We start from the raw sequence: 15,279 nt of genomic DNA on the forward strand, positions 1-15,279 counted from the left end.
GCTTCCCCAGCTGCTCATCCTTCCCACCCCCCACAGCCAGGTTCTGCTGTTCTTTTAGAAGCAGAACATCGAGATTAGCTTGTGGCAGGGGCCTGGGGGCGGGGGCTGACACACCCCCCCCCAGGCAGCTCTCCTCCCATGCTGTTGAGGAGACTGACATGCTGTGATTAGGAGCTTCCTGACCCAACCTCCATCCAAGACAGATGGACAGACCTTCTACAGAGGACAGGTCTCCACCTGGAGGCAGCCGCTGGGGCCCAGCATTGGTGAGGCTCGTGGCAATGCCAACACCCACTATCCTGTTGACAGAGGCCTGCTCATGTACAAGGGACTCGTCCCTGCTGCTGCTTCACCACCCCTTCCCCTGGGGTGCTCCGAGCCCATCCTGTTCCATCAACTCCAGCAGCCTTAGAAACAAAGCACGTCTGGTGCTCTGGTCCTTTGTTCTGTTTGTTCCTGAAACTCCGCATCCCCTCAGATGCCTGTACAGATAAACACACTTGTGCACAGACATGTACAGACATAGACCAGTACACAGATGTGCTCAGGCACACACTGGCCCATATACCACTCCCAAACATACTAGCCAAAGACATACAGGTACACACAGATTCACGAACAGAGATTCAAGTGTGTAAGGGTGCAAAGCTCACAGACATACACACTCACAGGTGTACATCGACATATAGGCCTATCCATAAATACCCAGAGATGCATATAATGTACACACACTTAAACAACACACAAATACACACTGACACACAGATTGTGCACATTTACAAATAAAGATTCCCATATACACAGGTATACAAAAATGACTTGTGTGCACACTAAGATACATATTCACACATGCACAAGGGCGTCCCTGAGCCCCGCGTAGAACTACAGCCCAGCGCTCCCTACCCTCTGAAAACCTTGTCTCGGGTTGAACTTCCCGCTTCATCAACTCCAGAGCCTTCCTGGACCCCAGCACCCCACCTGGGACAAAGAGTAGCAAGTGTTCCCTCTCAATGTCCCCAGGGTCTGGGAAAGTGGGGTGAGGGACAGGAGGGGAAGCCTGGGCTATAGAACTGAGATGGGACCCACAGTGTTACCAGGTGCCCTGACTTTGGCCCCAAGGCCCTCCTGGTGGGAGGGAGCTGCCCCTGAGAATGTGGCCCTTCCAGGAGGGTAGGCTTGGGGTTTGGGAGGAGAAGGATTGGGGGTAGGGTTACCCTCCCAAGAATGGGGAACTCGTATCAGAGGAAGTTGGGGCCTCTGAACTCACCCGCAGGTGGCTGGGAGAATGGAAAGTAAGGGCCAGTATCAGACCAAAAAGACACAGGGCTAGACAAGGCTACTCTCTCCTCCCTCCCATGTGGTTACAACAGGTGGGATCTCACTACTGTTAAAAAAGAAACAACACGCCCAAAATAGAGTCGCTTGTGCTAAGGCCACTCAACCCAAGACTTAATACCTAACCTCACTGCAGTCTCAGCCTCCCCCAGGAATGTCGCCTTTAAGGAGTCAATCTGAAATCACCTGGTCAGCACTAGTGAGGTAATCCTCCTGACAGACCCCTTCCAAAGAAAGGTGACCTCACCCAAAACAATGCATTCTTTGCTAGAACCTTCCTTCTGCCCCCTTTTGCCTATAAGCGCCTCCCGTTTTGTACAGCTTCTCACAGCTCCTTTCTAGTCGCTGGATGGGATGCTGCCTGATTCATGAATCGTTGAATAAAGCCAATTTCATCTTTAAACGTACTCAGTTGAATTTTGGTTCTTAACAGTCATCCAGTTCTTGAATCAGTGACTCGCCCTCATTTTGGAAAGCTGCCCCGCTCCCACCTCACCCTGCACCCCTACTAAATCCAAACAAAGCAGGAGGGCCAGTTCCCCACGCCCCACCCAATGAGAACTCCCCCCCCCACTATGGAGAGGAGGGGTGGGATCCCCCAGCCAGGGCTGAAGGGGGTCTTGGGAGAGCCACCTAGTCCGGGCTCCGCCCCCAGACGGTGCTGCAGGCCAACCCTCCAGCGCCCACCCCCACTCCACCCACCCTGAGGAGCGCTGGGCCCTCTTTACTTTCCCCAGAGCCCACCCTGCAGGAGCGAGGGCGTCCAGGATTTCCCCACCCCACCCCCGGCGAGTCCTGCAGTGAGCGAGGAAGGAACCAGGGTCAGGAGATGCAGCGGGAAGCATCGCTTTATTCCCAGGAGAGGCTGGGCGCCCAGCCCAGTGCAGGGGCGGCCAGGAGGGGGTGGGGAGGAGGCAAGGAAGCGGTCTCCCCGCCGCTGGCTCAGGCGGAGCAGATGAAGGGCAGACGCTTTCTGCATGGTCGTCGTCGCCATTTACCCCCTAGCACAGAGAGCACAGTGATGTCAGCCGCCTGTCAGAGTGCGGCCGTGCCCCCCCTTGTCTTCCTCAGGCACCTCATATGTCTCCTTTTGCCTGTCACCAATTGTCATGGTATGTTTGCCACACATCCCCACCAGCTCGTGGGTGTTGAGCTTTCACCCAGGGAAGGCAGCGTGCTGAGTGCTTTCGGTGGGCCCCCAGTTAATCCTCACAGTGACTCCCAGGGGGAGGGGCTGCCAACCTCCCATTGCACAGATGAGGAGCCTGAGGCTCGAGGGGCAAGCGCCTGCCTGTATGTCAGCAGGCGAGTGGCAGAGCCGGGGTGAGACTGTGGCAGCCTTACTCCAGCACGTAAGGCCTTAGCCACAGTCCCGAGCTCCGTCACGGCTGCACTCACGCTGTGAGCCGCTCCTAATCCCACATCTCTCCTCAAGCCCTCACCAATACCTTTCATTCACATAGGCTACTCTCATTTGTCACATCACTCGCTTCCTCACAGCAGAGGAAGGCAAGGAGCCCCCAGACCCCCAGCTGAGCTTTGTCTGTGAGGATGGAGAGCCCCCATCCAGCCCACACATAGGGCACCCCCTCTCCCTACATCTCAGCCCTCCCCACAGACAGGACATTGGTTCTCCAGTTGAGGGGAGGCTGTGAGTTTGGGGAGGCGTGTTCAGGCAGCTCAAAGGGACAATCTGTAAGAGTCTACCTCGCCATCCCTTCCCTTTGCCCTGGTGCCCAGTCGCCCTCACCTCTGGTGCATAGGGTCACACATCTGCCGCGCCCAGCCCAAGGGTGCCCTCGGGCCCAGTTTTTAAAATTTATGCAGCTCCCATCAGTCCAGCGTAATTTCCGGCCCTGGAACAAGAGAAGTGATAGGTTGGGTCAGAAGCTGAGGTCCGGGAAGATAGACAGATTCAGAGGTTCCAGAAAACGCCCACAGAACCTCTCTCCTGACTCCAGTGGTTTGCCGGTAAATGTTTAACAACCAGCTCTGGGGGAAGGCGAGAAGGCAGAAGGTGGGAGGAACCCTGATTTGTAACAATTGCCAATTTCCTTGGTGTAAATACACCAGCCACGGCAGATTTCATGCTACAAACATGAAGTCACTGAACATGGAGTTGGGAAGAGAAGCACACAATCACCGGTTCTCTTTAGCCAGCACGAGCCAGCTCCCCCGCTGCCTCCCACACTAAGGTCGCTTGGCGTTTGGAACAAGGTCTGACGCCAGCAGGTGCTCCCTCGAGGGAATCAGCGAGAACTTCCTGTACCTGGGAGTTGGCCCCTCACTTACACAGCGCCCGAGGAAGCCTCCGGTCCAGACCTGGGGCCGATTGATTCTACTAGCCAAGACCTGGAGTTGACTGTTGATATGGGCGTTGTGGATGGAGACGAGGTTGCCTCTGTAGCACCACCTGCAGACTATCTGCAGAAGGAAGAGGTCGGGTAGAGAAGTCAGTTTTCTCTCAAGTCCCTGAGCCTTGTCAGGTCAGAAATCAGGGATCTACTTGCCCCCTTAATCCCATCTCTTGCTCCTTTATCTGTCATCAGGAACTTCTTGCAGGAAATAATAATAGCACTCAGAATAATCTTAGCCACCATTTACTGAGAGTTTACAATGACCCCGGGACTACTCCAAATGCTTTCTATGTATTATCTCATTTAACCGTCATTGCAACCCTAGGAGGCTGGTACTATGCATCTCCATTGTACAAGTGAAGATCCCAAAGCTCTGAAATGTAGAGTGACTTGCCCAGGTAACACAGCCAATGACAGGTGGAGCCCTGGTTTGACACAGCTGTGTCTAATACCAAAGCCTTTTGTTCAAGTCAGTGATTCTAAAAGGACTGTCTCCAGACCAACATCATCACCACCTGGCACTTTGTTATAAATGCAAACTCTTGGGCCCCACCCCAGACTTGCAAAATCAGAAATCTGTTTTAACAAGACTTCTAGGAGACTCTGCTGCACACTAGGGTTTGAGAACCACTAGTCTAAATGAAGAGGGAGCAGGAGATTGAATCCACTCCCTTCTCCTGCCCCCGGTCCTGCTTTCACAGCAGCCTCTCTGCCACTTACGTTAGCGGACCAAAACACTCTGGGGCTGTTCACCAACACGTAGCGGCAGGTCTTGCACCCAGGGCTGCCCAGAACTTCAACCGTGTCCTCTGCCCTAGGGCACTGAAAGTTCTTGTCTAGGGCACTTGGGTCCGACTCCATGATCTTCTCATCCTCAAGGGCATTTTGACAGAGGGACTCCTCCATCTGCTCTTCTTCGGATTGAATCTCCTCCTCAGGCAGGAATGACTCTCCCTCTTGCTCCCCTGAACCTTCCAGATCTTGGCTCAGGTCTGCTTGTGTCTCCTGGCTGTCCAGATGGGGGGCATGTTTCCCTGGAAAGAGGAGTTAGCCTGTTATCAGGTCAGGCGCTCCCTTTTTCCAGGACCATGGACAGCTGACACCACCCTTAAGCCTTCCTAGAGCAGCTGTCTGGAGCCTAGACCCCCAGGGATCTCCGTGGTGTCGGTGTTGGGTGAGGGGAAAATTCATACACGGGGATGAGACCCTGGCGCTGGCTGATGTGTGTGTTTCGGGGCCTGGGGGAAGCACCTCTGAGAAGGCGGGTGGTGTTTGCTTGTGAAGGGGCCCTGAGAGAACGTTCAGGCCACAGTCCTGAGTCCAGGGGAGATCTTCCCCAAGAAGAGCTGGGCCAACTGAAGAAGGAAAGCTGTGACCCTGGCTCCAAGAGAGCCAAAGAGGTGCAGGAAAGAGGGGAAAAGATAAAGCTGGATGAGACGAGAAGGGGGGACTTACCCAGATGGAGAGCAGCAACTGTCCCCAGCAGGAGAAAGGGCAGAAGCAGGGAGTGCTTCATATCCACTTGGCCTTGTGACAGGGACACAGCTCCACCTTTCCTCCTTGGGGGTGTCCTGTGTTTCTGCGCAAGCCCTGTCACATAACAGAGATGCAATGTTTGTTTAACTAGTTGATTAAAGGGCAAACTAGAGAGCTGCCTTCTCCCTCGATGAACAGACCCTGACCTGGAGAGTCAGGAAAAGTCCCTTTTACCTGAGCACTCCATCACTGACCCCTGGGACAGCACTTGGCCCAGACCCTTGTCCCTGCAGAAACAGGTCTGCTCAGGGTCAGGACCGATTTCACTCACACAGGGGAAGGAGGGGAAGGACAGGGGCAATATGGTCCTAGAGAGAGGCCTCCCGGGTGTTTGCTATATAGGCGTTGGCTTCCTCCCAAGCCTTGGACCCCTCGACCGTGGGCATCTGGGGGAGCACTCACCTCCCAAGAGTCTGTGGCCTCCACTCTCTGTGGTTCTGGCTGCTGGGCCCCAGAAGCAGCCCTTATACTGGGCTTTTGGGGAAGTGGGAAGAGACCAGGATGATTGCCCCAGGCTGGGGTGCCAGGCAGTGGAGCTGATAATCAGACATTTGCTCAATTCTCTCACCTGCTCCCTGCTGGGACTGCAGGGACCTGCCTCCTGGAGCCTACTGACACACATGGTCCCCAACCCCCTGGAGTGCTGGGGAGGACACCAGATGTCTACTGCCCAGACATACTTACTATTAGCACCCCTAAAGTGCCCCCGCCTTAAACCCAGGAGCGGCCTTCCTCTGGCCAATGTCCCAGTCAGTGAAATGGAGGGTCCCAGGATGTTGGGGGACCACGAGGAGAGGGGGGAGAGGTGAAGGGGGCCTCACGTCCTGAGTGCTGGTCTAGACCAGGGACTTTATGTGCGTCGCATTCCAGACGCCTCACCTCCACCTCATCCCCATGAGAATGCATGACGGCCCTCACATCACAGGCATGGAAAATGGGATTCAGAGAGGGCAAGCCACTTGCCCAGTTTGCACAGGAAGTGGGGGACCTGGGATTTCTAAATCTGTTTGGCTCCCAAACCTCCCCTTTCTCGCTCTCCCTCCCTCCCCCTGCACCCTCCCTCCCTCTCTCTCTCTACTTGCCCCTCTTCTTTTCTTCATCTTTAATGTGGGGAAAACTTATGCTCTTTCTTCTATACTGTGGATCTAGATCAAGGTTCTCAACCTTTTCACTATTACTATTTAGAGTCAAATAAGTCTCTGTTGGAGGAGGGGCTGCCCTGTGCATTGTGGAAAGTTTAGCAGCATCTCTGGTCTCTACCCACTGGATGTCAGGAGCACCTGCACCAGTCTACCTGATTGTCCCCCAAAGACTATCATAAACGTCTCCACATGTTTCCAAATGTCCTCTGGGGAGCAAAGGTGCCCCCATTGAGGATCACTGGTCTAGAATATGCCATTTTGTCCAACCTCAAGGAATATCTTCGGGCAAAGAGGTGACAGCTGCAATGGAAAGCTTCATACAGAATCCTTCAGTCACCCTGTGGGCCAACCTCCTCTCCCCACCCCCACTCCCCACCTCCCATCACCCTCTGTCACCACCAGGGTCAGGACTAGGGGCAGTGAGGGAGGCATTCGCCTTAGGTGTAAAAGTTAAGGGGGAGGCACTAAAGAATTCAGTAGTCAAGATAAGTAATACTTTAATGCAATCTTTCTTGAAAATCAAAATAAATGCAAAAACATCTGTGACAAACAACGTGTCAAAACTTTAATCAACCAAGCTCCAGCCAAATCCACTGCAGTCCAAAGAGAGGCCAGCAAGTGTTGAGTCTTTGACATTGTTGGCTATCCCTGGCAGGAGCTAGTGGCCCTGGCAGGGTGGGTGACAGACTCTGTGATCTTCTCACTGGGCAGTCATATTTCTTCCCCAGACCCCAGCCCAGCCCTCCAGGGCTCAGGGCACCAGGGACAGGTAGCCCAGAGGGTGAAAAGGCCTGGATTCCTACCCTTCCTCTCCTCTCTCAGGGGACCTACAAATAGAGAAGTTTCTGAGAGGTCATCTCTGCGCCTGATTGCAGAGTAACCGTCTTGGCTGTTATCTCCCTGTTCCAACGGACCAGACCCTCCGGTTATCTACCTGACATGCGTGGTGATAGTTGGGGGACTGGCCAATTTGGGGGCCCAAAAACCTGGTCTTGGGTTTAAAGCTGGAGATCTGCCAGGTGGGGGAGGGGTGGACAGATGCCTCCCGCATTGTCCTCCCTCCTAGAGCCCAGGCCAGGGGCATCATATCACTTGCTGGTTGGGATGGTCAGCTGCTCCCAAGAGCCAGCCCTACAATGAGATTTACACACACTTTTGTTTGAAAAGCCCTGTGTTTGCCCAGCCTGGCGTGGCTCAGCAGCTGAGCATCGACCTAGGATCCAGGGGATCGGGGTTTGATTCCCGGTCAGGGCACGTGCCCGGGTTGCAGGCTAGGCAGCCGATCAATGACTCTCTCATCATTGATGTTTCTATCTCTCTCTCTCCCCCTCCTTTCCTCTCTCTGAAATCAATAAAGATATGTTAGAAAGAAAGAAAGAAAGAAAGAAAGAAAGAAAGAAAGAAAGAAAGAAAGAAAGAAAGAAAGAAAGAAAGAAAGAAAGAAAGAAAGAAAGAAAGAAAGAAAGAAAGAAAGAAAGAAAGAAAGAAAGAAAGAAAGAAAGAAAGGAGGAAAGAAAGAAGGAAAGAAAGAAGGAAAGAAAGAAAGAAGGAAGGAAGGAAGGAAGGAAGGAAGGAAGGAAGGAAGGAAGGAAGGAAGGAAGGAAGGAAGGAAAGAAAGAAAGAAAGAAAGAAAGAAAGAAAGAAAGAAAGAAAGAAAGAAAGAAAGAAAGAAAGAAAGAAAGAAAGAAAGAAAGAAAAGCTGTGTATTATAGTTGAGGAGATGGTACCTCAGAGACCTTGAACAAGGTGCCCAAGGTCACACAGCAAGTCAGAGACAGGCCTAAACGCAGGTCTTCCAGCTTCTTGCCCCCCGCCCCCCGCCCATGGCGGCCTGTCCTCTGCCTCCTTTCACTCACTCCCTTTCTCTATGGCCTGCCTCTTCCCCCATCTTCTTTGCACCCAAACCCCAGCCAAACATATTCCAATGGTTTCAATGACCACAGTGATGTCTGATTTAAAACTGAAAATAACATTTTTGAAAGTCCACCACAGACCAAACTCTAGGCCACATGAAGGCTCTGACATCCATTACCCCACTTAATCTTTACTCTCATCCTGTGAATTGGGGATTGCCACCTCTAGTCTACATGCCTACCACAGAAGCTCGGAGAGCGTAAATGACTTGCCCAAGTTCATACAACTAGAAAGGAGTGGCACGTCTGACTCCCATGTCCTTGCGTCTTGGATACCCCTAAACAGACTACATGACTCCCAGTCTGTCCAATGATGCCGGCGTTTCCAGCATCGGTGAAACTCCACCTGCCTGGCTCACTGTTTGCTTTTATGTTCCTAGGGGTTTCCCTCTGCCTCTTGTCTCAGCCCCACATCGAGCAGCGATGCGGTGCAATGAAGGAGAAGCAGCGCAGCGTGACGCAAATGAATGGCTCGTCCCAGAGCCAGCCCCTCCAAGTCTCAGCTTTCTTGACTGTGAACTGAGGCTAAGGACGGATCCTACCTCTGATTGGCTCCAGTGACGTTCTCAGGACCGTGCCTGGCACCTGGGGCTGGGGTGGCCCTGTCAGGAAGCCAGGACTGGAGCTGGGGCCCAGGTCCACAAATAAACGCTGGGTTCGCTCGCGCTCCCGCTCTGCGCTGGCCTGGCGTCAGGAACCCCAGGGATTCCGCTGTGAAGATGGAGCTTAGTTCCAGAACTTAGCACCTCGTTGGAGAGGGGGAAAGCCCATACTCAGGGATGTAAGGCCGGTCCCCTTATTTCATTAGTTTTACATTTTTTAAACTTTTCTTGTGGACATATAATATGCATCCGGTAAAGTAGATGGGCTGCTCAGGGAATTTTTACAGAATGAATGCACCCACATAACCGTGCCCAGATCGAGACACAGAATGTTACCCAGATGCCTCCTTCGTGCCTCTTTCTTTCTTTTTCTTTTAGATTTTTAATTGATTTTTAGAGAGAGAAGAAGGGAGAGAGAGAAACATCGATGTGAGAGCAAATCATCTATCTGCTGCCTCCTGCCCGTGTTCTGACCAGGAACCAAGCCTGCCACCCAGGCGTGTGCCCTGACCCGGAATCGAACCAGCAACCTTTTGGTGCAGGGTACGACTCCCAACCAACTGAGCCACACAGGCCAGGGCCGTGCCCCCTTTTGACATTAATGCCCCAAAGGGGATCCTTACGGACTGGAAGTCACACTTCTGTCACAACACCTTCCCCCCGCAGCAGTAGGTTTATGAGGGACAAGGCAAAGTCCACCCACCACTTAGCACAGAGCCGGGCACCCTGTAAATGCTTGATAGATGGGAGTTTTTATTGCTTTTTATTATGAATATTTGAATAAAGGGAAGCAATGCCTCCCCACACCAAGATATGAAGTCCCTGAGGGCAAGGGGGCCGCTGTACTCAGCCTCGCCCTGCACAGCACCCAGCACAGGGCGTACCCCAGCTCTGGTTTCAGAACCCCACCGTCTGAAACCAGCGGCTTGCTGTGCAGCTACGGGCAGCCTGTTTGATTTCTATCTCTTTCCCAACTTACTGTGCAGCCTTGAGCAAGTAGGTTCTCCGATATGGGTCACACTCAGAAAATTAAAGTTCTTCATTTGCCTCTAACACCCTGGTCCCGTCTCCAATTCTCTGAATTTGAGGAGTCCCTGAGGAAGAGGGCTTCAGGCATTGACCCCAGACTTTCTGCCCATCTCCCTAGAGGATTCAGTGGGTAATACAGTTACTGCCTTCCTTCCTCCCCTGGGATTGGGAATCCCTCATCTCCAGCTGGGCTGGAGTCCTGTGCCCCAAGATGTACCCAAGGGTGAGGGAGCTTGCCTGGCTCCCCGCTGTGCTCCATTCCCGCACGGTCATGTCCTGGAGGCAGCCAACGCTCCCACCAAGGAACCCCCACGGTTCAAAGAGCACGCCCTGGAACCCCGAGGGGAGCGAGTGATGGAAGAGCACAGTTCTTGTTCGAGATCGCCACAGACTATGCCGAGCAGATGCGCCCTGAAATGAGATCTCAGGCAGGAATTTTAATGACAATTACAGCAGCAGCTAATATTTCGGAAGCACTTTTTACATGCTAAGTGTTTTTGGTTCTCCACATCATTTAATCTTCTCAACAACTCTGAGGCAAGTAGGACTTTCATCCGTAAATGACAGACACAAAGCCCAAGGCTCAGACTGGTTAAGGCTCTTGCCAGGTAAGCGGCGAAGGCAGGATTTGAGGGGAGAGCTGCATTCTTGCCGTCCGCACCCCACTCCCCAGGGGGGGGATGGGTGACAGCACACTCATGGGGCCCCTGGACGTCAGGGGGTCAGGTGATGAGGGGAAAGCATGAAGAGCGCGCCTCCTGGAGTTTGAAGGACTCTGGCTAGGCAGGCCCCTCACCGCCCAGGCTCCCTTTGCCCATGTGAGAGTTAAGTTACACAGGGTTGGGGAAGATGAATTGAGAAGCTGGTTGTGCAAAGACCTGACACGTGGTAGGCCCGACGAACTCTCCTAAGTACTATCCCCCTTCTAGGAACAGAGAGAGGAAGGCTTAGGAAGGTTAAGAGGTGCTCCAGCCCAGCCGGACGTGTCTCAGCGGTTGAGCATCGACCTAGGATCCAGGAGATCGGGGTTCGATTCCCGGTCAGGGCACATGCCCGGATTGCAGGCTAGGCAGCCGATCAATGACTCTCTCATCATTGATGTTTCTATATCTCTCTCTCCCCCTCCTTTCCTCTCTCTGAAATCAATAAATATATGTTTAAAAAAAAGAGAGAGAGAGAGAGAGATGCTCCAAATTTCACATACTATCAAGTGGTGAGGTTTGGAAACACCCGTCATCCACGAGGGGAGATTTCTGAGCACATTCTACATACTCATCACTGCCTGGGACAATTCACAGCCCCCCCCCCCCCAAGAGGAGCCAAGTCATGAGCACCTGGAATTACAAGTCTGCTCCCCCAGCTGGAAGCTCAGAGATGGGGCTGGAGGTTCAATTGGTGGGAAGAACCCAGGCATGGGGATCGCACAGACACAACAGGGAGGTTTGTGTCTGCTCAGTGAGGGCCTGTGGATTTCAGCTGACTGGCCCATTTGGAGGAGGCAGGTGGAAATGAATAGGAAAGGCAGGCTGGATTGGTTATTGATGGACTGGACTCTCAGGCCTGCTGGTCTCAGCGCCAGGCTGGCCACACACAGCATCCCTAGGCAGCTTCTGCCAGACCACAGGAAGTCTCCCGAGATGACGGAGGGGACCCATAGGGGAGGGGCTGGGTAGCCCAGGGCTTCCTCCTCAGTAGGCCATCCTCTCTTGGCCAGGTATAGGGGAACAGCATTCTCACTCAAATCGTCCATCCTTTCATCTCGTCCCCAATGTGACACCCCCAAAATACCCAACCTTCTGCAAGGCCTCCTGGCTCAAGTTGCCCTGCAGTTTCTGCAAGCAAGTCCCTGTGAGTGGGGACCAGAAATCTCAGGGTGGTAGGGCTAAGGAAGCTCCTTTCCTTCCCCCCTTCCTTCCCCCCTTCCTTCCCCCCTTCCTTCCCCCCTTCCTTCCTTCCTTCCTTCCTCCTTCCTTCCTTCCTTCCTTCCTTCCTTCCTTCCTTCCTTCCTTCCTTCCTTCCTTCCTTCCTTCCTTCCTTCCTTCCCTTCTTACCTCCCTTTCTGCCTCTCTCTCTGTCTCTCTCTCTCCCCTCTCTCTTATATGCCTGTTACTTCTTGAGCCTCCATTCTATGCCAGATAGGGTGACAAATTCTGGGGATACAGTGGGTAATAAAAGACACAGTTGCTGTGCACATGGAGTTCTCAGCCTAATGGAAGACAATAATTTCTTTTAAAATCATATGTAAACTGCCCCTGTGACAAGCTCTATGAGGGAGAGGTAACTAGTGCTTTGAAAACCTGTACTAGGTAAGAGGCCAGAAAGGAAGGGAGATCTGAGCTGGAAGCAGAAGGAACTGTAGGAGTTAACCAGTGGTTGGGAGAGATGCATTCCCAGCTAAGAAAGTAAAACCAGTTCACTTTTTTTTTTTTAGTTCTCACTCAGAGATATTTTTTCCTTTGCTTTTCAAAGAGAGTGGAAGGGAGGGAGGGAGAGAGACAAAAACATCAATGTGAGAGATGCATCGATTGGCTACCTCCTGCACGAGCCCCAACCAGGGCCGGGGATCGAGCCTGCAACCAAGGGCGGGAATCGAACCAGGGACCCTTCTGTCTGCTGGCCGATGCTCTAACCACTGGGCCAAACAGGTTAGGGCAGACCAGTTCACTTTTAAATAGCACACTTGGCCTTTAATGTGAATTTGCATTTTTTATAATTATTAATAGCTGCTGTCAATTAAGGACCTACTGTGTGCCGGGAGCAAGTCCTTTCATGTGGGGACCCATCTATCCTCACCACTCCAGGAGGTAGGTACTCTAACCCCCATTTCGGGTGAGGGAACATGGCACTGAGAGGCTAGACTCGATGAAGGACAGACAGCATGAGAGGTGAGAACAGAGGTGCCCAGCCCCCTCTGCACCTGGCCCCTGGCTCCGGATCACACAGTCCCAGCCCTGGTGATCGCCAGGTCAGTGCTCACGGGCTGTCTGCATGGACTGCTGGGGAAACAAAGAGTGGCACAAAAACCGAGTATGAAGTTTGGCATGTTTCACCAGTTTTGGCTACTTTGGGTAATTTTGCCTTTGATGTTTTCCAGTTCTAAACAGTACCAGAGAATCTGTATTGCTTTGTTAAACAGAAACAAGCTGGGGCAAATGCTCACAGGGTGGTTTTGCCCAGAACCAAGGCAACGACATTCCACCGGGGGTGAAATGTGGGCATCCCTCACTCTGCTCCCCCACACCCCCAGCAATGGCAGCTGGTACAACACCTGCCGCCTGCCAGGTGGGGCACGTGTCAGACTGGAAGTGCCTTAGGTCCACGAACTCACTCAGTCCTTACAGCTCCATGATGGATTCCTATTGTTATTCCCATTTTGCAGATGAAGAAACCAAGGCACCTAAATCCCAGAGCCTTCGTAGAGAAGAGCTGGGAGTTGGTCTTGACCAGTCCAACTGCAGAGCCCAAGCTGCAAACTGGGGCTGATGACAGGGATGGTCACACAAAGTCCCTCACTCATGCTATCAGCTGTCCTTTATTTTTTTTTAAAAAAAAATATATGTTTTTTGATTGATTTTAGACAGAGAAGAAGGGAAAAGGAAAGAGAGAGAGAGAAACATGAATGTGAGAGAAAAACACTGATCAACTGCCTCTGGGATGCACAGTGACTTTTCAGTGCGTGGGATGGCGTTCAACCAGCTGAGCCACACGGGCCAGGATTCTGCTGCCCTTTCAGTGGCAGTTGCTCTCCAGCTCCTGAAGTGTCCTCTGCGCCCAGAGAAGGCCCCGCCTGGCAGGTGGCCTGCGAGGGGACACATTTGCTCCTCTCTCTCTCTGCCCAGGCTGGTAGGGGAGAGGAGGGTTGCACTGGGAGCCTGTGCCCAGTGAGATCAAAACTTGTGAAACTCCTGGGTCGCTTCCTTCCTCCTTTGAAAGAGCAGTTGGTCCCATTTGAGGAAGAGGTTACGGGAGGCAGGCTCTGCGGACAAAAATAGACCACCGTGCACGTGGGCTGCCTCCCTGCTTACTCCTCTTGCCCAGAAAGCATCTCTGGATATATGTCCTCTGGCCTTCCTGAGGAATCCAGGCATCTTTTTGCTTTATATATAACGTCTCTATTGAGATATAATGCCCATACCAAGCAATTCATCCATTTAAAGTGTTTGGTTCAATAGTTTCCAGCATATTTCAGAATTGTAGACACACTATCAATGTTAGAAAGTTTTCACCACCCTAGAAAGAAGCCCCTCCCCATCAGCTGTCATCACCTGTTCCCCCAGCCCCGGCAATCCCTACTCTGCTTTCTGCCTCTGGAGATGTGCCCATTCTGGACGTTTCACTGCCAAATGGAATCGTATTGTAATGGAATCACACAGTCATGCGTGACTGGCTTCTCCCGCTCGGCATGCGGTTCTCAAGGTCGGCCCACGTCACGGCTTGTATCAGTTCTCCATTCCTTTGCATTGCTGAGGAATGTTCCATGGCACGGATCTACCGAATTTCATTTCTCCTTTCACCACTTGGTGGGCATCCGGCATCCTATTTGAATTTAATATATTAACTGCAATGAAAACTGTGACCTGTTGAGTACCTACCATCTGTGGGCACTTTACCTAATTTCTAATCCTTACAACAGTCCAGGGAGGCGGGTCTATTTCTCCCATCCCACCGACAAAGAAACTGAGATGTAGAGGTGAAGTGGCCCACCCAAGGTCACACGAGTGACAGAGCTAGGATGAAAAAGGTCGTCCTGGCCCTTCCACGTTCTCCCTCTGCACCGCCCTGCCCCACCACCCAGTGCTCTGCTCTCTCCTTCCAGTTGGCTCTGAGGCCAGAACAAGAAAGAATCCGCTCCCCTGGCGGTTGTTTTCCACAAGCCCTAACTGGCACCAAGCATTAGTCACTGAGCCAATGAGACCCAGAGCCACAGCCTCAAGCTGGCTGCCCGGGTTAGGAGAGGCTGTCTTTCAAGGAGCCAGATGCCTGTCACCAGAAAGGGTGTGACCAAGCGCAGGGAACTCAGAGCTGCTGGAGAGCCCAAGGAAAGAAAGATTTTTTTTAGAGGAGATGGCATTTTGAACAGGGCTCCCAAGAACCAGGCAGCAGGGACTCAATAAGAGGTTGTTGGATGGATGGATGGATGGATGGATGGATGGATGGATGGATGGATGGATGGATGGATGGATGACTGCCAGCCCCCCCGCTTCGCTGCCCTCTCCAGGCCCCTCTCCTGGCTAAGTGGAATGTAACACCTAATGTGTTGCAGATTCTCCCGTCTCACCCACCTGCCATCTCTCGCCCTGGGTCCCTCACCCTCTCCCTGCTTGCTACCCTCTCCTCTCCAGCCATGTGCAAATAAAGGAACAAA

General features: G+C 52.6%; 1 protein-coding gene across 1 annotated transcript; it reads right to left on the reverse strand.

The window, feature by feature from the left end:
* Window positions 1–2,277: 2,277 nt before the first annotated feature.
* LOC107527611 (proteoglycan 3) lies at window positions 2,278–5,247 on the reverse strand. The gene is made up of 5 exons (XM_016200389.2): window positions 5,148–5,247; window positions 4,413–4,726; window positions 3,628–3,759; window positions 3,086–3,191; window positions 2,278–2,336 (listed from the first exon to the last, which is right to left on the reverse strand). Exons 1-5 carry the CDS (start codon window positions 5,206–5,208, stop codon window positions 2,278–2,280), a joined length of 672 nt encoding a protein of 223 aa, XP_016055875.1. The 5' UTR covers window positions 5,209–5,247.
* Window positions 5,248–15,279: the final 10,032 nt, after the last annotated feature.

This window comes from Miniopterus natalensis, chromosome 11, assembly GCF_054644295.1.
Source record: "Miniopterus natalensis isolate mMinNat1 chromosome 11, mMinNat1.hap1, whole genome shotgun sequence".
Classification (NCBI taxonomy): Eukaryota; Metazoa; Chordata; class Mammalia; order Chiroptera; family Miniopteridae; genus Miniopterus; species Miniopterus natalensis.

Coding starts and splice junctions, on each gene's coding strand:
- LOC107527611 (XM_016200389.2), bottom strand. CDS start 5,208: ATGAAGCACTCCCTGCTTCTGCCCTTTCTCCTGCTGGGGACAGTTGCT. Junction 3,760..4,412: donor GAGTGTTTTGGTCCGCTAAC/GTAAGTGGCAGA, acceptor TTCCTTCTGCAG/ATAGTCTGCAGGTGGTGCTA. Junction 2,337..3,085: donor TGTGACCCTATGCACCAGAG/GTGAGGGCGACT, acceptor TCTCTGTGCTAG/GGGGTAAATGGCGACGACGA.